General features: G+C 44.5%; 1 protein-coding gene across 3 annotated transcripts in view; it reads left to right on the top strand.

Moving 5' to 3' along the window:
- Positions 1 to 25,381, top strand: part of MTM1 (myotubularin 1) — a 96,364-nt gene extending 70,983 nt beyond the window's left edge. For 2 of the 3 annotated variants that reach the window (XM_027608332.1, XM_027608330.1), the window contains exons 10-16: positions 3,209 to 3,394; positions 9,565 to 9,771; positions 10,973 to 11,065; positions 11,634 to 11,747; positions 15,841 to 16,017; positions 22,678 to 24,739; positions 25,275 to 25,380. In XM_027608332.1, coding sequence (XP_027464133.1) covers positions 3,209 to 3,394; positions 9,565 to 9,771; positions 10,973 to 11,065; positions 11,634 to 11,747; positions 15,841 to 16,017; positions 22,678 to 22,845 — 945 coding nt within the window. In that variant the 3' untranslated portion in view covers positions 22,846 to 24,739; positions 25,275 to 25,380. Of the gene's footprint in view, positions 1 to 3,208; positions 3,395 to 9,564; positions 9,772 to 10,972; positions 11,066 to 11,633; positions 11,748 to 15,840; positions 16,018 to 22,677; positions 24,740 to 25,274 lie in introns of all 3 variants that reach the window. The other variant, XM_027608331.1, reaches the window with a different exon arrangement.
- Positions 25,382 to 25,621: the final 240 nt, after the last annotated feature.

The following is a 25,621-nucleotide window of genomic DNA, read 5'->3' as shown; positions in this document are numbered from 1 at the left end:
GGGCTCTTCACCGCCATTGTGCCTTTCAGAGTTCTTGTTTCTCATCAGCCGTAGGCTGAAATGTCATCATCGTGAATACTTTGCTTATCTGAGGTCACTTCTCTGGCATCTTCAATTAGTCATTGCACAGAACAAGACCCTGAAAGCAAAACAAGTCCTCAAGCAGCTTGGCGAGATGCAGCAGCTTCCTAAATGGAAGGGTGTGTAAAACGGCGTGCATGTGCAGCTCCGCTCGCCATTATTTGCACACGGATTGTGTGTCTTACACATTCACATCTGCGGGGTCCCCTCTGCTCCCTGTGGGCTCTTGGCCCAGCTATCTGTTATTGCAGTTGATTTTTGTTTCAGTAATGGAAATGATTTTGAAATTATAGGTAAAGCAATCAGGGAGGTGTTGTTGATGAGTAAGTTAGGAAGTAGAAGTAAAACATTTAGGAAATTAAGTCTAGAGATGAATATCTTCTGGCATTATTTGTAATGTTAGATATTTCTGTTCCATCCCTCATATATAATTCAGAGTTGAAAACGTATAAAATGCAATATTTGCATGTATACATTTAACCTGAAATAGATATGATGTAACATTAAAATGAGGTATTCAGAAAGATTATTTTAAAATATGAAAATGTATAAAATGATTACCTTTATCATATTACCTTTAAAGCTTATTGTGATAGCAGTAGAATCTTTTTTTTTCCCCCCCAGCTTCCGAGCAGAATTCTTGAATGCCTTTTTTAACACTCAGGAAATAGGCCTGTGTTACTAGTGCTCTTAGGAATGAAGGGAAGGAAAAAAATAAGGAAAAAAACCTAAGCTTTAAAGATCTCTGCAGCATTCTTTAAAAACCAAGCTCCCGTTCCCTCCTCCCTCAGCTGTGTCTCTCCCCTAGTCATCTATATCCATAGCAACAGGCCCTTGAACCTTTATGTCGTCATACTAGATAATCAGGGTTGTTCCTTTTTGTTGAAGCGAAGGAAACTGAAAAGACTTCAAAACTAACCAGAGATGGAGAATTTGAACTTTTGGGAACTCAATCTATGCTTGGCTAATTGATTTTTACCCTTCTGACTTCTGTTCTCTTGGGACCTGATCGTTCCTCCCTTGTGGATATTTAGAAATTTACAACCCCCCCCCCCCCCCGCCCCAACGTAATAATCAACATTGCACCATTATAAAGTAAACAAAACCCAGGCAAGGGGCAAAAAGTCTATTTTGCCTTTTATTTTTCTGCATATTATCTTCAGTTATTTATGAAAGAAACTCCAGCATTGAGAATCTCTATGAAAATCACTGTAACTATTTAAAAACCACATGGGTAGAGAAGCAGGTCATCCATGGGAGGATGACTTGTCATTGCATTAGAGGCTCGCAGCTCTGGCAAAACTGAGGCTCGCTGTTTGCTCCCAGGCCGCGTCCCTGCAGTTTACAGAAATGACTGCCAGGTGGATAGGGGCACCTCTGTCGGCCTCTGATCAGAGAGCCACAAGGTGTTATGTGCCCTGAGGCATGGATAACCAAGAAGAGGGAAATAGGGCTCATCTGTCTATTCATTAGCTAATAACTTTTTTAAAAAACAACAAGTTTAGGGGTGCCTCGGTGGCTCAGTTGGTTAAACCGCTGTCTTCAGCTCAGGCCATGATCCCAGGGTCCTGGGATCGAGCCCCACATCGGGCTCCCTGCTCATGCAGGAAGCCTGCTTCTCCCTCTGCCTGCCGCTCCCCCTGCTTGTGCGTGCTCTCTCGCTCTCTCTCTCTCTCTCTCTCTCTCTCTCACTGTGTGTCAAATAAATAAATAAAATCTTTAAAAAAAATTAAAAAACAACAAGTTTGTGTCTTGTCTACTTATACTGATGCTGTTTGTGACAAGCTTTAAAAATATATTTCTAAATAAAACCTATTTTCTTACCTAGAGTCCGGGAAGACCAAGACCTCTGGCTTGTACATAGGTCTTTAGGTTTGAAATTCAAGTGGTTACCTTACTTCTATCCCGCAGGAAACCAGTGTGACTTAACCCTGGAAAAAAATCATGGGATGCACTGGCCCTTCTGTTCTGAGTTACGAGTTATATATTCTTTCTATTGTTATAAATAAAAAGAAAAGAGGCAACATGTAGCAACAGCACATTTGTCCAATGCCTCCCCCTTCCATTTCAGCTTGGAGAACGTTGCTTTCTTGGCAAGTCTCTGAATTATTTAACTTTTTCTTAAAGGGCCAGAGGCCACATGTGCCATGGCATTTTAAAACATGAGGCAGAATGCAGCCATTCCATTTCTTTTGCTTTACATGGAAAATGGGTGTCTTTGCCATGCTGGGAAGGGGTCCGGATGCCTGTCCTGGCAAGTCACTCCTCACAGATGCCGTGGCAGATGATGGCCAGCTTGTCTCCTCTTGAAACCTTTTGCTCTTTGAGGGCCTGCTCGGCGTGGTGCGACTCTCTGTCCCTGGTGTTTGCGTGGCAGACAGGTGGTCACGGTGCACTAGAAAAGGTCTGGGCCTTACACCTGGAATTCTACTCATTACTGTGTACCTTTGGGGATCGTTAAATAGCACCTCCTCATTGACAAAATGGGGATAGTAATACCTCTCCGGCGGCATTGCTGTAAGAATTAGATCAGAGGATGTAAAGCAAGACTCTTAGTATCTGGGACTTCACTGGGGCTCACTAAATGGTGGCTGGTGTGAACTGTGACAGAGTAGGACTCCTTTTAATCCTGTTTAGCCTACCTAGTGTTCTCACTGAGGCTCAGAGAGGTTGAGTGCTTTGCCTCAAATCACAGAGCAAAGAGGGGCTGAAGCTGAGCGCCGTGCCCCGCCCTTCTCCCACTGTCGAAGAGTGCTGCTGCAGAACCCATAGAGGAAAAGAACCCTTGAGAACCGCTCTTGCCTTTCCAGATCCAGAAGAAGAGCTAGTAATTATGGAACATTTTGAAGTGATTTTTTTTCTTGCAAATACAGATCCCCAGGAAATTGCCAGCCTGCTGGTTTGTTTGTTTGTTTGTTTTCTCCCCCCCCCCCACCCCGAGCTCAGAGTGTGACTGATGTTGTTGAGGCTCAGTGTTGGATGGGAAGTCGGGTCACGTTAGTCATTGCATCCAAGCTGGAAGGTTTTAGGTTGAGATTTGGAGGACCAGTAACTTGAAATATTTGTGTACGTTTTCTGATGAAATAGAAAACCCAACTGACTGTTTGTGTGTCTTGCTGTTCCTCAGGCAACCGGAGGAGGATATGAAAGTGATGATGCATATCATAACGCCGAACTTTTCTTCTTAGACATCCATAACATTCATGTCATGCGGGAATCTTTAAAAAAAGTCAAAGACATTGTTTATCCTAATGTGGAAGAATCTCACTGGTTGTCCAGTTTGGAGTCTACTCATTGGTTAGAACATATCAAGGCAAGTATATTTTGAAAAAAAAAATGTACATACCTAAACAAAAAAGTAATTGTTTAGTGGGACAGGAATCTTTTTTAATTCCTTCAGTTTTATTTTTTTTTAAGATTTTATTTATGTATTTGACAGAGAAAGACACAGCGAGAGAGAGGGAACACAAGCAGGGGGAGTGGGAGAGGGAGAAGCAGGCTTCCCGCCGAGCAGGGAGCCCGATGCAGGGCTCAATCCCAGGACCCTGGGATCGTGACTTGAGCCGAAGGCTGACGCTTAATGGCTGAGCCACCCAGGTGCCCCTAATTCCTTCAGTTTTAAAATTGAGCAGTGACAGATGAAATAATTGTTGTATAGGGTTCTACATTTGATAGTTTTGTACCTCTTCATAAAATGCTTACCTTAAGTTAAAGATTTCACAACATCACTCCAAAACAGTTTGAGAGTTTGTAGAGATGTCACTTTCCATCTTGTCAGTAGTAAGTTAGTTCGGTCTTTCATGCGGGTTTGTTTAGAAACAGCCAATTTATTATCCAGCCGTTACTGGGTATGATCCTCAAGGACCTAAAGAAAGATTTTTTTTTTATTGAAACTTATCTCAAATTGACTTACTTTAAAGAATGAACTTTGTGCTTCGATTATACTCAATCCTTCATCTTGATAAAAGCATCAAAAACTTCCAGTCTTTTAAAGTACTTGAAGCTGAGGGAACTGATACCTTTAGAAGGTTCCTTTTTGTTGTGTAAACAAAGAGCCTACGTTAGATAGGTGCATTATTAATATAAATTGTTTTCTAGTCAAATTTTACTTTCAAACTTGATAGGAATCATATTTTTATTTGGCCTAACTTTCATTTTTTCTTAATTTGTCATTCTCAAAAATGAATTGCAAAACCAATTAATTGTAACAGCTAAGGTAATGTGGGGTCCTAGATGGGATCCTGGATTAGAAAAAGGACACTGGGTGAAAACTAAGGAGACCTGAATAAAGTATGGACTCTATTAAAAATAAGTTAAGAAGCTTATTAATAATTGAATAACATGTCAATATTGGTTCACAGGTGGGGCAAATGTACCATACCATCATAGGATGTCAGTGATAGGGGAAACTGGGTCGAGTATATGCAAACTTTCTGTAGTACCTTTATAACTTTTCTATAAATCTAAAGCTACTCTAAAATAAAACATTTATTGTTAGAAAGTATCGCACTCTTTATAGGCAAAGCATCGTGCTAGACCCTCTGAATGGAAAAAGGTATAAGACGTACTTCCTGCCTTTGAAGAGGTTTGTACGGTTGGAGAGGTGACATGCACATGTAACGAGAAAGCTAATGCTCCATGGTACAGTGTGTTAAGTGCCAACAAGCCTTCATGGCAAAGGCAGTGGAAGTAACAGGGCCTTTGGGATTTGGTGGGGCTTGAAAGCAGAAGGGCTGAGGGGACCCATTCTAGAGAAAGAGGCAGTCTGGACGAAAGCCCAGGAACAGGCCTGGGCGAGGCCTAGTTGGGAAGAGTAGACTCCTACTCTGAGCGAGAGAGGAAAGAGACTGGTCAGAAGTAGGTCTTCTTCAATGGCTCAGGTGTCTGAGGAAATTAAGAGTCAAGGCCATCTGCGTAAGCTGCAGTGTGGAAGTTAGGACCTACGGAATATGGAAAATGCTATAAAAGGCCCCTGTAAGTTTTTATAGGCTTGTCCAAAGAGAGGGAGATACAAAAGAAATGAAAGAAACTGTCAGTGCTCTCCGGCAAGGCCAGCTTTACTAACTGGGGAGCCCAGATAGACACCTTAGTGACCTCTGACTCAGGGTTTCTCAGGCATAAGTCACATTGTGCTAGAAGATGGGGGAGCAGACGGCATCAGGGAAATCCAAATCAAAACCTCAGTGAGATACCACCTCACACCAGTCAGAATGGCTAAAATTAACAAGTTAGGAAATGACAGATGTTGGCAGGGATGTGGAGAAAGGGGAACCCTCCTACACTGTTGGTGGGAATGCAAGCTGGTGCAACCACTCTGGAAAACAGTATGGAGGTTCCTCAAACAGTTGAAAAGAGAACTACCATACGATCCAGCAATTGCACTAGTGGGTATTTACCCCAAAGATACAAATGTAGTGATCCAAAGGGTCATGTGCACCCCAGTGTTCATAGCAGCAATGTCCACAATAGCCAAACTGTGGAAAGAGCCAAGATGTCCATCAACAGATGAACGGATAAAGAAGATGTGGTATATATACACAATGGAATATTATGCAGCCATCAAAAAGAACCTGATATCTTGCCATTTGCAACGACGTGGATAGAACTGGGGGGTATTATGCTGAGCGAAATAAGGCAATCAGAGAAAGACATGTATCATATGACCTCACTGATATGAGGAATTCTTAATCTCAGGAAACAAACTGAGGGTTGCTGGAGTGGTGGGGGGTGGGAGGGATGGGGTGACTGGATGATAGACACTGGGGAGGGTACGTGCTATGGTGAGCGCTGTGAATTGTGCAAGACTGTTGAATCACAGATCTGTACCTCTGAAACAAATAATACATTATATGTTAAAAAAAAATAAAGAAGATAGCAGGAGGGGAAATATGAATGGGAGAAATCGGAGGGGGAGATGAACCGTGAGAGACAATGGACTCTTGAGAAACAAACAGGGTTTTAGAGGGGAGGGGGGTGGGGGGATGGGTTAGCCCGGTGATGGGTATTAAGGAGGGCACGTACTGAATGGAGCACTGGGTGTTATACGCAAACAATGAATCATGGAACGGTACATCAAAAACTAATGATGTAATATATGGTGACTAACATAAAAAAATAAAATTAAAAAAAAAAAAGGACAGGGGAGCAGAGGTATGGGTAGCCTTGAGCTGGACCTTGAAGATCGAGTGGGAATCAGCAGGGGTGGGGGCACATTTGGGCCTTGCTCCTTCTGGAAGCTCTAGGGGAGAATCTTGTTCCTTGCCTCATCTAGCTTCAGGTGGCTGCTGGCATTCCTTGGCTGTGGCCAAATGGCTTCATTCTCTGCTTCTGTGATCCCGTTGCCTGCTCTCTGTGAAATCTCCCTCTGCTCCTTCTTATCAGGATACATGGGGATGTAATTTAGGGCCCACCTGCATAATCCAGGATAATCTCTCCTTCTCATAGTCATTATCTTGATAACATCTGCAAAGTCTCTGGTACCGTACAAGGCAGTATTCACAGATTTCCAGGGGCTAGGACCCGGACATCTTTGGTTGACCCGTCATGCAGCCTCGCACACTATTTTGCAGCCCCAGGACTGCTGACAGACACATGGCATGGCCACCACTAGCCTGCATTCAGGCGAAATGGTCCCACCACTCTGTGCAAAACAGAGCAAGCTTTGCAGGCGAGGAGACCACCACCACCTTGGCATATGTGCCATACCCTCATCCGAGTCCGTCAGCGGAGCCCCAACAGGGTAGAACGTCTCTGTGGTTTCTGGAGCTTACGGTTTCTCTCTGTCCTTTTCAACGCTCTTGCCCTATGGCCCTTCCTGTTTGAAAGTGACGTGTTATTTTGTGTTTCTTAGAATGTGGCTAGCCAGCAGCCAGCATTCATTTGAACCCATGCCCCATGTCATCACTTTATGGGGATTCTTTCTTTTAGGCCAAGACAAGCTGGTGGTGGGGATACCATTTCTCCCCTCGCTTCAGAGCGAAAGGAGCCATGGTTCTGTGATTGGCTCAGTGGGTGACATGTCAAAAGTGGTGGAAGGAGGTTTCAAACCCAGGCCTCCAGGCCATTGAGCCAGTGTGCCATACGCTGCCTCCCCGTCAGTCACAAGTCCATCTGATTATCAGTTTCCAGTGGTATTTTTGAAAATCTGATTTCATTTCACTAGATAACTAGCAGTATTCCTGTTGAGAAGCAATGGTGGGAATTCATACTTTATTGGAAAACATCTAATATTTTTAAAGATGACAGGCTGAGACTGCATCCCCTTTTCATAAGGGAAGTGTCTGGAGTGAAGTCGCCCTCTGTAAGAGTGCAGCAGAAGCTCAGCTTCCTTAAGTTGAATTCAAGTGATCTGCTATATTACTGTTGCTGCTCAACAGCCCTTTCTTCAGAAGTGCCTCAAATTAAAATTGTAAACAGGATTTTGAGGAGATACTTAAAATGCTTGAAGAACTAAAGCTGCTCTAGTCAGTTTAAAAGCGATGACTTCTGTACGAATAATTGATGTGCCGTCAGGTCCCCTCACCTGTCCACTTATCTGCAGTCACTGTTTATGTCAAAATAATGAAAGTACATAGCTTCAGAGGCACCTGGCTGGCTCAGTCAGTGGAGTATGGGACTCTTGATAGCGGGGTCATTCGTTCAAGCCCCACATTGGGCATAGAGCTTACTTAAAAAAATAAGTAAATCAAGTTAAAAAAAAATATAAGAGAAAGTACATGTCTTTAAAGTTCTCTATGCCAGATCTTTCACTTAGCCTGATTTTGCCTTGAATCTGTGAAAGTGACCATGATACATGACTGTTGGGGAGCTGTTAGGATTTGGGGGGCTCCAGAAATGGCATCATGTATGCAAATGGCTGATGAGCACATGAAAACATGGAGCCCTCATGCACTGACAGTGGCAATGTGAAATGGTCCAACCACTTTTGGGGAAAACAGCTTAGCAGTTTCCTAAAAAGTTAAATAAACATACATTTACTGTATGATCCAACCATTTCACTCTTCGGTATTTACCCAAGAGAAATGAAAACTTAAGTCCCTACAAATCTGTGTGTGCAAAAGTTCATAGCAGCGTCATTCATAGTAACCAAGTGCTAAAAACAACCAAGTGTCGATCAGCTAAGGAGTGGATAAGTAACATATGACCTGTCCATACAATGGAATACATCTTGGCCGTAAAAAGGAAGGAAATATGGACGCAGGCTGCAACATGGATGCACCTTAAAAACATGACGCTAAGCGACAGCAGCCAGACATGAAAGACCACCTATTATATGATTCCATTTAGATGACATTTCTAGTAAATGCAGAACTATAGAGACAGAAAGCAAATCCATGGCTGCCGGGGGCTGAGGGTGGGAGCAGGGGTTGACCTCAGGTGGCACACGAGACTTTGCGGCCGATGGAAGCCCTCTACCAGTGGATTGCGCTGATGCCCACGCAGCTGTATACGTTTATGCCGTCTCATCAGACTGCACACTCATGATGGGTAAATTCCATGCTTCATAAAGGATAACTCCATAAATACCGAAGTCATCCAAAAATGACATCCTAGCAATAACTCTTTGTATACATAAATTTAGTAGTATTTCTAAGTCCCAGACGTTTACCAGAAGGCCCTCACTTTATCTTGATGTAGGTATTCTGCTTACAAGCCACAGAATAGTTCATATTTTGTCAATTTAAAGGCTAAAAGGTGATCTCCCTTGTGTCAGGCCTTTAAGGTCGAGACTAGACCTGTTGGGCCAGTGATTTTTCTAAAATGATCACTGCTATGGGTTGAATTGAACCCCGTCCCCCCAAAACTTTATCTATTGAAACCTTGACCCCCCAGTACCTCAGAGTGTGACCTTTTTAGAACGAGGGTCCTTGCAGGTGCAATGAGTTCAGATGAGGTCATACCGGAGTAAGGTGGGCCCCTGATCCAGTAAGACTGGTGTCTTTATTCAAAGGGGAGATTTGGACACAGAGACAGAGGCACAGGGAGAACATTATGTGAAGACTGCAATTTTGCTGCCACGAGCCAAGGAACCCTTCCAGAACTATGAGAAGGTCTGGAACAGGTCCTTCCCTAGAGCCCTCAGAGGGAGCCTGGCCCTACCCACACTTTGGTCTCGGATTTCTAGCAAGATAATACATTCCTGTCGTTTAAGCCACAGGCTGTGGTACTTGGCAATGACAGCCCTCGGTACGCTAATGTAATCACATGCACGAAAAGGAGTTTGAAATGCAGTTTGGCTTTGTGTGCATTGAGTGTGGTTTGTTTGTTTGTTTGTTTTTAAATAACCTAGTCTCATCGGAAGGCCATTGCCCCAGAGGAAGAGCAGCAGGCCCCACAGCTCCTGCTGTTCCATTTGCAGAAGGCTTTCTGTCCTAGACAGTAGCAGTTTTTGAAAACATGACCTTTTCTGGGGTTAAAAACGATCATTTCAAATGTCAGCAGTATCTTACAGCTACCTACTAATCGCGTGTTCTTCTTTGCCAGCTTGTTTTGACGGGAGCCATTCAAGTAGCAGACAAAGTTTCTTCAGGGAAGAGCTCAGTGCTTGTGCACTGCAGTGACGGCTGGGACAGGACCGCCCAGCTGACGTCCCTGGCCATGCTGATGCTGGACAGCTTCTATCGGAGCATCGAGGGCTTTGAAATATTGGTGCAAAAAGAATGGATAAGTTTTGGACACAAATTTGCATCTGTAAGTGAACAATAAAGCTGATTTCTTAGATGTCACATCACTGCCATTTGAGATTTAAAGACTAGTTGTTAAGCCATATGTTTACTTTTGAAAAGAAAATCTGAGGAGTCAGATGAAAAGTGTGTGCGATTCCTTGGGGGTAGTGAAAGTTGTTTTAGGAGACAGGTTTATCCATCTGCACTATTTACATTTTGACTTGGAAGTCATACCAGGAGCCTGCATGGAAATGTTTAAATTGAAATTGTGTGAAAGCAGGAAGGTAGGGTGACCGTTCTTTCTCAGCTACTATTATAACCATTAGAGCCAAATACATTTTACAGAGATGCTAGGCTATTAGTCGAGGTTTTATTATTACTGTTATTATTCTCTGATGCACCTTTTGAAAATTGAGAGAACCTATTAAAATTCATATTTCCAGGTCTTATTTCCAGATAGACTCTGAAAAAGCCTTTTAAAAAAAAAGAAAAAAGATGTATTTACTTATGTATTTGAGAGCGAGAGAACACGCACGAGCACGAGCAGGGGGAGGGGCAGAGGGAGAAAGAACACCTCCAGCGGACTCCCCACTGAGCGTGGAGCTCAGTGTAGGGCTTGATCTCACAACCCTGAGACCCTGACCGGAGCCGAAGTCAAGAGTCAGACATGCTTAACCAGTTGAGCCACGCAGGTGCCCCTGAAAAAGCCTTTTTAACAAGCTCCCTCAGATGATCCTCATCCATGTTTCCCAAGTGGTGTGAATGACATTTTCAAGTAGAAAGAACCATTGTTAATAAAAATAAATGGTGAGGCTTTTGTCTTGTTTTTAAGAGAGAAGAAACTTCACTGCCTAATCATCACACCCTTTTGGACATGGTTTCGAGGCTTCAGACTTGAGGGTTGGTTCCTTAGCACTAGCTAACCTAACTGCAGGCTGAGCTGGCCCAGTCTACCTGCAGCTGCTGGTAGAAATAGCTGTGAATGTGATGATGCTTTGCCAGTTGGCCTTGGGATGTTACAGATGTTTATACTGGATTTCTACTATTTCAAAACCTTTGCACATTTCTATATTGCCAAGGAAAAACATATACCATTTACTCTCTGAGAAACTTGGCATTTGAAAAGCAGACTGATGAGTTGTATTGTCACATTTTGTGGGTTATATATGCTTTCGCAGTTTTGTACCCATAAATGAAAACAAATCGTCTTCATCCATTCATTTCAGAGAATAGGTCATGGTGATAAAAACCACGCCGACGCTGACCGATCTCCTATTTTTCTCCAGTTTATTGATTGTGTATGGCAGATGTCAAAACAGGTAAGGGATATGTAGAGGATAAAAATACATTTGACTTCACGTTTAAGTATTTTGATCTAACGTCCGGGATTTGCCTCACAGTACACAGGGCCAAGATGGAGATGAAACGAGTCTGGCCCTCTGTAAGTCATTGCTGAAGCCGGGGGATGGGTCCATGGGGTTTACGGTTTTATTCTTGCTACTATTTATGTCTGGGATTTTCCATAATGTTTTAAAATATCAGTACTTCACTGCGTCCTGTCTCCTAATGGAACTGACAGTCCCGAGTCGTCTTTTCCCTTCCCTCTGAGCCGGCTTATGGTACATAGGACGCCGTCAGTGAAGAAACTACCCTGTACGCTCAGGAGAACCCAGAAAAGCTGCTTGTTCTCCTTTGATTCCTTTGCTTGACACTCCTTCAAACTCCTCAGTCCTGTGCAGAGCACCAAGAAATGAGCTGTAGGCTGTGTGCAGGTAGCAACCTCCGCTGGCCTTCCTGAAAGGCTACAAGGTGGCATCATGTAGACACCTTTTTTCAGTCTATAAAAGATCAGTCCCGAGTTTTCATTCTTTGTTGGCGTTTGTCTAGTTCCCTACAGCTTTTGAATTCAACGAACGATTTTTGATTACAATTTTGGATCATCTGTATAGTTGCCGGTTTGGTACTTTCCTATACAACTGTGAATCTGCTCGAGAAAAACAGGTGAGTGGAAATGGTAATCTGTTTAGTTAAATATGCCTAGTCTTCCGTGAATTAAAAAAAAAAAAAAAGAAAATTATAGCTTGGTCTGTGGGAAATGCAGAGGGTTTGTTGAGTGTCTGGCATTTACTGCAGGGGTAAGACATTGACTTTGCCTTTGGAGAGTAGGAATGACTTTAAAGGTATGGAAGGTCTCCCTCCCAAAACACCATAAAAACGTCAGGAAAGGGCATTGTTTTAAAGCCATAAACCTCTAAGAACAGGGAAGATGAGAAAGGAGACATAGCAACCAAATTTGGGAAGCCGAAAAGTTTGTAGATGACTTAGCTTGAGAAACGGAGTCTCAAACCAGCAGCGGGGAAGCTGAGAAGCAGCCCCACCTGGCATCACGTAGAGCCCCAGACGACTCGGGGTCTGGGGCGAAGGGGGAAAGATAAGGCAACCTGCAGTTCTGTTTGGAATAAGCAGTTAGCTTCCCCAGACCCCGTCTCCTCTTCTCTGGAGCTGATGACTCTGACAGAGGTTTCTTCTCGAGAGAGCATGAGAGTGGCTCTCCGGGCTGGGGACCCGAGTGTCATCAGGGGGTGAGGTGAACGGACAGGAGCTCACTCTCCCTACTGACTCCCAGCATTCTGGCAACAGGTCCTTATGTTCTGGGTGGGAGCACGAAAGAACCTTCTCCGTTGGCGAGGGTCGGGGGAGAAAACGGAGCCCTCATATGCTGCTGGTGGGGATGTAAAGTGGCGTGGCTGTTGTGGCAGACTGTCTGGCAGTTTCTCAGAAGGCTAAGCAGAGAGTTTGCCCTGTGACCCAGCAGTTCCACTCGTGGGCACATACCCAGGGGAAATGAAAACAGGAGATGAAGCAAAAAATCACACACAGATGTTCAAAGAGCTAAAAGGTGGCAACAACCTTTTGTGGTTGCTGATGACAGCATAAACAGAATGCGGCCTAGCCGTACGCTGGACTATTATTCAGCCGTAAAAAGGAAGGAAGTTGTGACCTGTGCTACAGCGTGGACAAACCTTGAAAACATGCTCAGCGAGGGGAGCCAGACGCAAAAGCTCACAGATGGCATGATTCCATTTCTAGGAAATGTCCAGAATAACAAGGCCATCACGGCAGAAAGCAGATGAGTGTTTGCCGGGGGCTGGAGGGAGGGGAGAATGTGCAGTGCCTGCTTAGTGGGTGCAAGGGTGATGAAGAGCTCTGGGAACTTGAGAGAGGTGGTGGTGGCACAACTGAATTGTAGACTGTAAAGTGGTGAATTTTACGGTACGTGAACCCCACCTCAATTTAAAAAAAATCATCCCTGGGGAAACCGACTAGCCCAAGAGGAAGGACCGAAAAATAGCAACACCCAGGGTTCCCCACAGTGAAGCGCATGTCGGTGAGCCTCCTGGTCCCAGAGCTTCCAGTCGGCTCTTCAGTGCTCCACTCTTAAATAATAGCAGATAGCCAGGGGAGAGAAAAGCAGCTTGGAGAGAATGGTTACCAGGTAGGGAGGGGGGAGACGTAGACAGGCAGCTAGCATCGAATATCCCAAGAAAGATAAGAAAATATTGGTACCGTGAAATAATAACAGGATGTTGTTTGGAAAGAATATGTAGAGATCAGAAAACAACTTGAAATGAAAAGAGGTTAAAAACTCAGAAGAAGATTTGGAAGATGGAGTGGAAATCTCCCAGAATAGAGCATTAGAAACAGAGGTAGAAGATGGAAAGATCAGCAAACTGGATCAGTCCTAGAGTCCAGTATCCACATAATAGGGCTTCTAGAAAGAAAAACTGCAGAGACCCCAGAGCAGGAAATCACCAAAATAATTTGAGAATATTTCCCAGAATTAAAGTATGTACGTGTCCACATTGAAAGGCCTGCCACGTGCCCAAGCATGGTGGACAAAAATAGGCCCGTGCTAAGGCCCATCTTTGTGACGTTTCAAAACACCAAGGGAAAAGATCCTTCAGGCTTCCAGAGAGAAAAGGAATGGGCCATTTGCAAAGAAACAGATCAAAAAGGCAAAATTCTTCATTAGCAGTATCAGAGGCTGGAAGTCAGTGGAGCATTGCCTTCAGAATTTTAAAAGGAAAATGGTTTCAACCTAGAGTTTTCTAGCCACCAAACTGTCAGCCAGGTTTTTAGGTAGACCAAAGATATTCTCAGACATGCATGGCATCAAGAGTTCCCTCCCACACCAAACCCTTTCTCTGGAAGCTGCCGGAGTGTCGGCTCCATGCAAACAAGAAAGAAGACTGTGGGGGCGCCTGGGTGGCTCAGGCGTTAAGCGTCTGCCTTGGGCTCCGGTAATGGTCCCAGGGTCCTGGGATCGAGCCCCGCAGCGGGCTCCCTGCTGCGCAGGGGGCCTGCTTCTCCCTCTCCCTCTGCCCCTGCTTGTGTTCTCTCTCTCACTGTGTGTGTGTGTGTGTGTCTCTCTCTCTCTCTCTGTCAAATAAATAAATAAATATCTTAAAAAAACAAGAAAGAAGACTGGAACTCAGGAGAGAGAGGCGACAGGGGATGCTCAGGGCGAAACGGAAAGGAGATCATAGGTGCCAGCCGGGCACGAGGCGTGGGGGCAAGCAGTGTGGCTTGCTTTCCTCTGAGGAAGAAACTGGGGGCGCCAGAGGTGCTGAGGGTCTTGACACAAGCTTGAGACATTAGAGGAAGAGTTGGGGGTTGAATTCATGATAAATACCAAGAAGAATTAGCACACAGAACAGAAAGTTGTTAAATCGAGGGAAGACAACAAAAAATTCGTGCGGGAGAAGAAATCACAGAAAGGGACTGCGGGGCCTGCCTGAGAGGAGCATTTGCTCCATCACAGGGATGCAGACACTAAATGTCAGTCTCATGAAAGCCATGCTGCATGCTGGGAGCACGAGGCGGGGCAGACAAAGTAAGTGCCTGTCGCTGCGCAGCCCCCGGGTAGCAAGGAAAGCATATTATTTAGAGGTGTGGAGCTTAAGTACCAGATAGTCAAATAAATCAATTTAAAAAAAAGCAAACACAGTTGCTTGTGGGGAGGTGAGAGATAGCTGGGGGTTTTTTTGGTTTTTTGTTTTTTGGTTTGTTTTTTTTTTTTTTTTTTGTAACAAACCTGGTCAGGCTATTTGACTTTTAAACTATGTGCATGTACAAAAATAAAAGCAAGCATGCAAATGAACGCAACACGGTATAGCTTGTGGCATCCGAAAGGTACCAGTGAATGAAGTTTTAGGTGGATTCCAAGGAAGACAAATTTATGCCGTTATGCTGCCATATATCTTGTTCACATTAATGAAATATATATGTTAAAGACATCTCTTCAGTCACTTATTTTAAGCTGTTCTTTTTTAGCTCCCAGTTTTAGCTTATTGGTCCTTTCTTATTGAAGTCATTACTGGGAAGAGTTTCAAAGTCCGCCTTCGGTCATTTTAATAATTGTACCTTTTATTTCCCAAGCCTTGGGGTTTTTTTCTAGTTTACACTCAAAATTGGTAAAAATCTCTAATAAACAATGAAAATGTGAGTATCTGTATGCGCTGATGAGAAAATGAGAATGTAAATGAGAAATGAGAAAGTAAAGATTCAGTGAAGTCAGTTATCCAGGTGTTTTCAAGTATCTGCACGTTAGCATGATAGAGAGCAAACATCTGGATGGTTGGTTAAAAAAACTTTTTATATAGATACCTACTGTCAAGCAGGCACAGGTTAAGATTTTACAGTTCTAACAAATACAAAAATGAAGAAAGCCGACGGGATCTTACGATAATTTTTCCTTCTGCTGAATTATAAAGAGCATGCTGCCCATCTGTTCATAAATCTTTTACCTAGCCAGGAATAGTCATCTTAGGTCAGTGAATTGCATTTAATGGTACAGCGTCCTGCACCTCTGTCTTCTGGCAGAAATAGTGGCTCTCAAGCCAGGCCATTATCTATGCAAATATCAGTAAGTGGCTGCTGAACACTCACTGGCCCATGAGGCTTTTTGAGCTATTATGGGGATAATGTAAATGTGTGATTCGAGTTGAGGCTCAACTGTAGTGCCACGGGCTGAAAAATAGTTTGTGTACTCGTGTGTTTTTACTTAGGCTTTCCACTTTCTCTTTCTCCATAGAAAGTTACAGAACGAACAATATCTTTATGGTCACTGATAAACAGTAATAAGGACAAATTCAAAAATCCCTTCTATACTAAAGAAATCAATCGAGTTTTATATCCAGTTGCCAGTATGCGTCACTTGGAACTTTGGGTGAATTACTACATTAGATGGAACCCCAGAATCAAGCAACAAGTAAGTGAAGTGACAGTATTAAAAGGCAGGGATGTCTATTGATTATGACTTCTGGATTTAGATTAATGTTACTCGGTAGTGGTTTTTTGTTGTTGTTTTTTTTCAATATTGTGAGGGGGGAATGGACTAAAAAAATCACACTTGCTTTCAAATGCAACTTCAAAAATTGTTTTAATTACTGAGCTACTTATTTTGATTGGTGTTAAACTTACATCCTTGTAAATAATGTAATTTTTTTTTTTTTTACTAAAATGTAAACTGATTGGAAGCTCTGGAAAATATTTGAGTTTTGATTGCTAAGGATTTCCTTCAGTTAGTGGACATTGTTACACATAATAAGAAAATTCTTTCCAGTGAGTAGACTTTGATGATCCTTCAAGGAAACAAAACATTTTCTTCTGTCTGCTTCAGGTATATGTACTGGGTCAGCTAACATCAGAGTGCATTTCACTGAGGATCCTTACTTCTGAAATAAAGATAATTGATCTGTCAGCGGATAGTACATTCAGTTGGCCATTTATCAATCAAAAAGAGAAACAATGATTTTTGAGGCAAAAGAGTCCCCATTTTGTTAAGGACACACGCAGGCTTTCCTTTCTCCCACCGCCACTCTATCCAAAATCAGAAGAGAAACACAGCCTGTGTGTAAGGGCTCGGAAGTGCCTCCAGTTTGTGATTTGTTTTCAGGGCTATAAATATTCAGTAGTCGCGATTGCTCTTTTGTAAAGGTTTGCACATTTTCCTGCGGTTTGGACGGCCGGCTACCTGTTCTCACGGGCCAGTCTTGCGTAAGCGCCAGCTTTAATCCCGCTCGAAATCGCGGGGCAACAGCAAGGCCCGGGCGCTGCATTCTGTCTCTTAGATTGTTTATCCCACTCAGGCAGCTGGCTGCACGCCAGGCTGTACCCTCTCTTCCCATTGGGGAATGCCTGCTTCAAGCTGGCACTCTCGTTTCAAGGTCTCTGCTGCTCGCATGGAAGGCTTCTGCAACTCGGTAATGGTGGAAACGTGTAATCTCTTGGAAAGTGACAGAGTCTAGGGCTTGAGAACTCTCACTTGTTTAGTTTGAGATTTGAGAAGCACAGTGAGGGAATTTATTTAGCAGTAGTTCAGCCTTTGGAATATCAAGTAAAGAGGAAATGGGAATTTTGCCAGGGTTCTAACTGCTGTTACAGAGGACATGTTCCTTTTCTAATTAAAAAAAAAAAAAAAAATGTAAATGTGCAGTGTCGCCTATAAATTGATCCTTTTCTGTGTTTATTGTCACTTTTTTTTTAAAACATTAGTAATTAGAAAGTATCACCAATTTCTGTATAGATTCTCTAATCTCCCCTCACCCATTTGTACTTGGAGAAATTCTTAAAATTCAAGGAATTTAGAGCAATTCATTTCTGAACATATAAAGGTAATAATTGTGTGACAAGTCAAGTAGGAAGAAACATCATTAGAATAACTTACTAGAGTGTATCTCCCCCCTTATTTTTATGGAGGTTAGCAAAATGGAACTGGGCCAGATAGGAACGCACATTTTTTGATAGAGGTTTCTATTTTGAGACAGTAATTGGTCTGTATTATGATCTGTGAAATTTACTCAAAAAAGAAAGTAACTTATCCTTCCTATATAGATTTTTCTGAATGTGGAGGGTACTACACATATCTTTGTATTTTCAGGGCAGCGAGGGGAGGGGCTGTGGAATACAGAGATTAAGAAGAGGTCATCTCTGGCCCCAGGAGCTCCCAGGCTGAGGGGGGTGCCTAGAAACATAAGCCGGTGATGATAGTGCTCGGGGAGAAATGTCATAATGGAAGGTGTGAATTAAATGTATTATGTTTCCTTAAAGATCTCCTGTACAACATTATTTGATACAGAAATAGATTTGAATCGGATCACATAGGACTTTTTAAATTATAAAATGTAAACCTCAAGGAATATACTTAACCACTTAAAAGTTAAATTGTTGTTCAGTTGTGTGGCCCAGTTGGTATACAAACAATTACCGGGCACCTGTCGCCTTCACAGCACTGCAGTACAGTAGCAGACACAGCCCGTCCCTCTAATGAGCTCTGGCCTAGAAGAAGGCAGGGTCAGTGTGCTTTTTCAAAGCAAAAACCACCAACCGTTGCTGCGACATAAAAACTCAGCGGAGTTGACGGAAAGAGCAGTGCTTACATTTGAAGAGCTGTCGGGAAGCCAGTTCGGTACGTGTATTAAGATGAGGGAATTGCTCATGCCGGAAGCAAAAGTGTTCCGTGAGTCCCGTTATAAGCCTGAACGAGGCCTTGGGCTGCCGGGGCGCCACCTATTATATGTCCTTCAGCAGCTGCCACCCTCCGGTAGCGGTTAAGCAGGCTCGCGCTGGCGAGCTCACATCTTTGCACGTTGATCGCCGAAGGATGAGAACAGGGACAATCACTTAGGAACAGGCTGACCTGCGTGGTGCTAAAGTCATTTCTGAGGGGAACGCCAAAAGGAATGGGACTCTAAAAGCTGTTTGAAGGCCAAGATACTTCCATAGCTAGCTCATGGCCCGTGTGGTGTGCTGCGCTGAGCACATTCTGGACTTCGCATTCGGTCCCGGGGGAGAGGCCCGGGCTGTAGCATTTGTAGCCGCTTGACTTTAAACTTCATTTCTTGTGATTTTGCCTTTTGGACTCTTTCCTTGTAGCCTCTCAATGGTTTGCGTTTGTCTGTAGGCGAATGGCTTCTGGATATTTTGTCCCTATCACCAGACTGAATTCTCTTCATTTCGAATCATTTTTCAGGCTACTCTCTTGAGATTTCTAATTATACAGCCTTGTCATCTGCAGAAATGGTTTTTTACCTCTGATTCCTTTTTCTTGTCTAATTGTCCTTGCTGGTACGATAACAAACTGATTCTAATAGTCATCTGAAGAAAGGGAAATTTAAAAAATAGCCAGGACAATTTCGGAGGAGAATATCGAGGAAGAGCTTGCCCCGCTCTTTGCAAAGGTCGAGCCCAGAAGCAGCCTGCGCAGGTGGGGAGCCCCGGTAGGTTGATGCAGAGGGCAGAGGAAGGACCGGCGATGGTAAACTGGCCTCACACAGCAGATCAACGTGGACATTGTCTAAAATGGGTCTCCTGGTCCCCCAGAACCTGTTCCTCCTGCCATCTTCCCCATGTCGGTTCTTGGCAACTCCACCCTAGTCACTCTGGCCAGAAACCGGGGAGCCCTCCTCGACTCCCTTCTCTCTTGCACCCCTTGTGCAGTCTGTCGGCAGAGCCTGCTCGACTCGGCCTTCAAAACCCACATGACCCCAGACCCTCCGTACCAGTCCCCCCGCTGCTGGCCTGGTGCAGGCCGTGTGGTGCTGCCTCGCCTTCTAGCTGGACTCCTGAGTTCCACCCTTCCTTCTTTCTGGTGTGTTCTCAACACGGTAGCCAGAGCTATCCTTGTAAAGTACATCCCACATCCCACCGCCCCTCCACACAAAACTGTCTGGGGAGCTGCTCACCTCACCCGGCACCAAAGCCCAGGTCCCTGCAGTGGTTTCCGAGGCCTGAGCGGCATCCCACCAGTCCTGCACCTCTTACCCTGGTCTGCTTCCTTTCCAGAATGTTCCTCACCTTTGAACACTCCCTGGAACTCAGACTTGTGGTATTCTTCGCTTGTCTGTCTCCCTCTGCTGGAAGGAAAATGCCATAAAAATGGGGATTTGGGCCTCCTTTGTTCACTGATGGATCCCAAGTGCCCAGAACAGTGGCTGCCCTCAGCTGAATATACAGAGAAAAATGGACAAAAGACATTAGCAGGTTGTGCACAGCATCTACTGGGTGTCACGCACTCTACCAAGCATTCCTGTTCTTTTTTTTTTTTTTTTAAGACTTTATTTGAGTGCACGAGAGAGAGAGAACACACAAGCAGGGAGGGCAGAGGGGGAGGGAGAAGCAGGCCCCCCGCCGAGCAGGGAGCCCGATGCAGGGCTCGATCCCAGGACCCCGGGATCATGACCTGAGCCGAAGGCAGACGCTTAACCGACTGAGCCACCCAGGCGCCCCCGAGCATTCCTGTCCTAATGCCACATGTGCCTTTCTGAAAAACTTCACATTCTGCAGTCACAGGAAAGAAACAGGGCTTACAGGAAGAATAGGATTAGGAGCAAGGAGGAGACCTTCCAGCCCGTGGACGTTCGCAACCAGAGCTCTAATGGAAACACCAGTGCAGGCCCCTGGCTGGCTCAGTCGGGAGAGCATGCAGCCCTTGGTGTCAGGGTTGTGAGTTCGAGCCCCACACTGGATGTAGAGGTGACTTAAAAATACAGTCTTAAAAAAAGAAAGAAAAGAAAGGGGCGCCTGGGTGGCTCAGTTGGTTAAGCGTCGGCCTTCGGCTCGGGTCGTGGTCCCACGGTCCTGGGATCGAGTCCCAGAATCGGGCTCCCTGCTCAGCGGGGAGTCTGCTTCTCCTTCTCCCTCTGCCGCTCCCCCTGCTTGTGTGCATTATCTCTCACTCTCTTTCCCTCACAAATGAATACATAAAATCTTAAAAAAAAAAAAAAGAAAAGAAAAGAAAAAGAAACACCAGCGCCACTAGAAACGCTGGCACCGTCACATGTCTGTGGCATTTTTATCTGGCCTCTGTCGACCACTCCTTGGCAGCTTGTGGTGGGTCGAATGGTGTCCCCCTAAAAGACATGTCCACTCTGAACCTGGGAATGTGACCTTGTTTGGGAAAGGGGTCTTTAGAGATGTTACTAAGTTAAGGATCTGAAGATGCCACCCTCCTGGATTTGGAGTGGGCCCTACATCGCGTGACAGGTGTCCTTACAAGAGAAAACGGAAGGAGATTTGAGCCGCAGACACTTATGGGGAGAAGGCGCTGTGAAAACAGAGGAGGTGGGAGGGATGCAGCCACAAGCCGGGGAAGCCCCCCCCCCCCCCCCCCCCGCCGAAGCTGGAAGAGGAGAGGAAGGAGCCTGCCCTGGAGCCTCCAGAGGGAGCACAGCACTGCTGACAGCCTGATTTCAGGTTTCTGCCCTGCAGAGCTGTGAGAAAATACGTATCTGTTGTATTAAGCGCTCCCCCCCCACCCTGTTTTGTGTTCATTTGTTATGGCGGCCCCAGAAAGCTCAGACACAGTCTTAACCCCCAGGGTTCCTGCTGTCTCCTCGAGGCTCTGGTGCAGCCCACTCTCGTCCACATTACGGATCCAGGCCAGGGTGCGGTCTGCTTCATCAGTGCGTTGTCTCCACAGCTTCCATGTTGGGGCTCATAGCCTAACGCGGTGGAAAGCAGGATGGTTCCAGAAGCCACTAGCGCTGAAGGAATGCACTTCCGTAGACTTCTGGCCTCTTTCTTAATGTCTTCATATACTGCTCGAGCTTTCTGGGAGCTTGCCTTTAATCACCTCAAAAACACTGGTGAGGGAGTCTTCTGGGGGCTGTCCTATTGTGTATCTTGGCCTTGGGTGGGTGATCGCATTAGTGTATGTCTATGTAAAGGCTCACTGAGCTGAACATTTTAAGCTTTGTACACATTCCTGTCTGTAATTCATACATCAGTACGAAGGTGTAAAAAGTCCGCACGCTGGGGAGCATCACGTTCTGTTCTAGCCTGACCTCTAACCTCCGGGCCGCCGCGAGACCCCCATTCATCAGTGAAGCAGGACTGACCGTGTTGGCTGCCCTCGCTGTCCCAAAAATCCCGTGAGGTCTGTGCCGTTTTTAGTCCCATTTCGCCGGTGGGGAAATGGAGGCATCCAGGTTAAGTCCGGCAGCTGGTAAGAGGCAGACCCGAGACTGACCCCGAGGCTGAGGGGCGTCGGCCCTGCAGTTCGCAGCTATGAGTTGACACGGGCAGTAGCACGTGAAAAGAGGCGCTAGAGCAGAACGGTGCAAACTAAAGCTGCCCTGAGATGCCACCTTATAGTCACCAGATTGGCCAAAACCAGAAAACAATTGCTCTTGTATCCCAAGCGCTGATGAGGACGTGGAGCCCCAGACATCACTAGTGACGGAGCGTAAGGTCATACCGCCACCTCAGAGAACGGTTCGGCAACATGTGATAAAGCTGAAGAGACCACGCTGTCCTCCCCGGCAGGCCCCCCCACCCCCACCCCCAGGAAACTGCCTTCAAGACCCATTAGTGTATGTGCACGAGGACAACACAGCATTGCGTGTAGGAGCGGGACCACTGGACGTCCCCGGGTATCTGTCACTGCGGGCGTGCAGAGATCAGCTGTGCTTTATTCATTCAGTGGGACTCAACCGGGATCGAAATCAGAAACATGGGTGAAAATGTCAGGTGATAAATACAGAATACCACCATTAATGTAACTTTCACAAGATCGACAATAATAGCGTATTTTGTTTCCAGATACTCATGTATAGGAAAAGTATCATAAATCTGCATGGGAAAGAAGGCCACACGCCAACCTGGGAAGAGTTGTTGCCTCTGGGAACGAAAGAGGGCAGTGGGCCTGGAGCCGGGGAACACAGGAGACCGGAGCCGTGTCTGGGTTGATAAACCTTAAAAAGATGGCAAGGCATATGCGAGGCAAATGCAAGGCCACGTGTACATGAGCTTCTTTCTTGGTGGCGAAGAGCTGGGTGTTTTACCCTTGTACTTTTCTGTATTTTTGGCGTCTGTGCATTAAAGGTTAGTACGAGGGTGTCTTGTAACACCTGTTTGTGCTTCCTTCCAGCAGCCCAATCCAGTGGAGCAGCGGTACGTGGAGCTCTTGGCCTTGCGCGACGAGTACATACAGCGGCTCGAGGAACTGCAGCTTGCCAGCTCGGCCAAGCTCTCCGATCCCTCAACTTCGCCTTCTGGTCCTTCACAGATGATGCCCCACGTGCACACTCACTTCTGAGAGGGAACCCTGGTGCCGCGTTAGAGCTCTGACTAAAGGAGATGGTTGACTTTCATTTAGGGCCTCTGTACAAAGTAGATTAAAATATTTGCCTCCGTGTAGAACTTGAACTAACATAATCTTAAACTCTTGAATATGTGCCTTCTAGAATACATATTACAAGAAACCTAGTGTCTACAGGGCAATCAGAAGAAAGGAGCCAAGATGGGGTTTTGGAAAATCCTGACACCTTTCGAGAACAGTTTTTGAAAGATAAAATTGAAATTGAATTTACCTCTTTCGAAATACTGTGTATACAATACGTATTTTGTGGGCTTAATTGGAACGGCATGATTTTAAACTTAAGTGAAAAAAGATGTTTGTGAACCGGATTTTCCTTAGGCTGCTTCTAATAGTTGCTTTGGAGTAAAACGAGCCCAAATGTGAAAGATGTTATTGCCAAAACCAGATCGAGCCCATCTTCTGAGGCATCATCCAAAATCAAGGTGTTTAAATAATTGCCAAACTTTATACCATCGTAAGTGGTGGCTTAAAGAGAAATAGCTGTGTAGATGAGTTTTTCGTTATTTTGAAATTTTGGAATCTGAAGTGTTTTCCCCCAATTTTCAAGAGGAGCATATTTTTATATTACACTGATGGGGCCCAGTCAAATATGATTTTTTTTAAATTTTTTTTGCCAGTTCTATTTTCTAAGTTCTTCCCGTGAGCTTGCCTAAAATTCTGGTCCATTTTCAGGTTGTGGAAACCCCCTTATATAGCACTGTTTGAGGATGTCGGGGGCATTATGCTGCTTTGGTGAATGTTTTCGCAAACGTCGCTCTAGTCAGACCAGCTTATCTGCCAAAGTGTGGGGTTGACCATCTTGGATGTATGAGCTGTTGCTAGAGCATCATTCTTTGAAATAAAAGCCGCAGATGTACATTTGTTGAGCGTATTCTTGAAAGTATTGTATTTCAATTTACATGGTGTTGGATGCCCCTCCCCCCAAGCGTGCATTAAACTGGTTCTACAAATTTTTACTTGAAATGTACCCGGCAGTTTGCTTTTTCAGGTTTTTGGGGAGTTTTTTTTGTTTTGTTTTGTTTTTGTTTTTGTTTTTGGTAGTGGTACTAGTGGTAAATGAAGTTTCAAATGCAGTTCTATTTGATAGCTGAACTAATTCATTTAGTTAAGTATATTTGTAAAAGTTAAGGCTAGAGTTAAAACAATTAATGTTTTACAGTGATTTGTAAAGGACTATTTATAGCTAATATGGTTTTGTTTTCAATGAATTAAGAGAGATTAAATATATATCTTTGTAAATTATTTTATGTCATAGCTTAATTGGTCTACCAAATAAGACATCTCAAATACAGTAGTATCGTGTATAAATTTTGTATGTATAAGAAATTTTATTAGACATCCTCTTGCTTTTTGTAAACGCTGTAAATATTTCATAAATTAACAAAGTGTCACTCCATGAAAAGAGAAAAGCTAATACTAATAGCTTAAAGGATTTTGTGAAATGTCATGAAAAAGTTTTCATGACAGTAATGACTAAAGACCTGCTGTAATAAATGTATTAACTAAAATAGCACTCTGTTTTCAGGGGTGTAACTGTGTGTCGGGGGGTGGTGTTTGGGTGTCTTTTCTTTTCCTGGCTCAACTTCACATGCTCTTTGTCTTACTGTCAGCCTTGCAGGCCTCTCCCAAAACTCAGCAATATGGGACATTTAACTGTATTAACGGTGCCAATTTTAAGCCACAGCTGTCTTTCTTAAAGTCCGGAGGGCTTCCGCAGAAGAGCCAGGGTGCGTAGATGTGAGACTTCAGACTCTGGATGCGGACCACAGTGGCCAGTGTTAAGGGAGGGTGAGACATTGGCCCGAGTAAGCCGTAGTTGGTGTCTCTTGCGGTAAGAATTCAAAATTGTTTTCAAATAGTACAGCCGGTTGGAAATTATGTGCATTCTAAGAATGCTAAATAGTTCTAGCAGTAAACTAAAATTAACCATTTTTTGGAAATCTGAGTGGGACTCTTAAAAGATTAAGTGTATCTTTGAAAACTCTCGAGTATTTGAAATAACTCTGCAAAAGGTTCTTCCTCAGACTTTGCTGTGTTGAGTTCTCACTGCAGCCTCACGGTTCTCGGTGGCATGTTGTCATCCCTGTTTTCCAGCCCGGGGGACTGTCATTGCTCCGAAGTCCCACAGCATCGAAACTAATGTGCACAGGCGTCACACTGAATTCTACGTCTCTCGAGTTCCCAGTGAATAGCCTTAGCTCTGCCATCGGGAATGAAATAGAATAATCTCTCTTCTGGGGCAGCCCTTCAAATAATTTGAAATCATATATATTTTTGATAATATAATAGTTTTCCCTAACTATGGTCCTAGCACTTTCTGATCTACTTTTGATAATGCAATGAAGCTTACCCTTCTTTTTTGGCAGGAATAATACTCGAAACTCTCAAAATAAGCTGACTAGTAGTTCGTCCCCTGCAGCCCTCTCCACAGAACACAGACTTGTGGTGTCGGTCATTCGGACAGCTCTTGTGGCGTGTGGGGCATTGGACGAAAGCAGGACCATATAAAGGGAATGTTCTTGAGTGTGAGAGTTTTTCACACAGTATCTACACCTGTGACTGGAGGGGATGGCCATCAGAGCAGAAGCACAGGGGACCCCCGAAGCAAATAAGAAACATATGCAGGGCGCATCCCACAAATAAGGAGGATTAGCACATCTACAGGAAAATACTATGGTTGAAATAGACTGCGGTTGAATTGTTGGAGGTTCAC

Source organism: Zalophus californianus, chromosome X (assembly GCF_009762305.2).
Source record: "Zalophus californianus isolate mZalCal1 chromosome X, mZalCal1.pri.v2, whole genome shotgun sequence".
NCBI classification, from domain to species: Eukaryota; Metazoa; Chordata; class Mammalia; order Carnivora; family Otariidae; genus Zalophus; species Zalophus californianus.
This window is presented reverse-complemented; position numbering and strand designations above follow the sequence as displayed.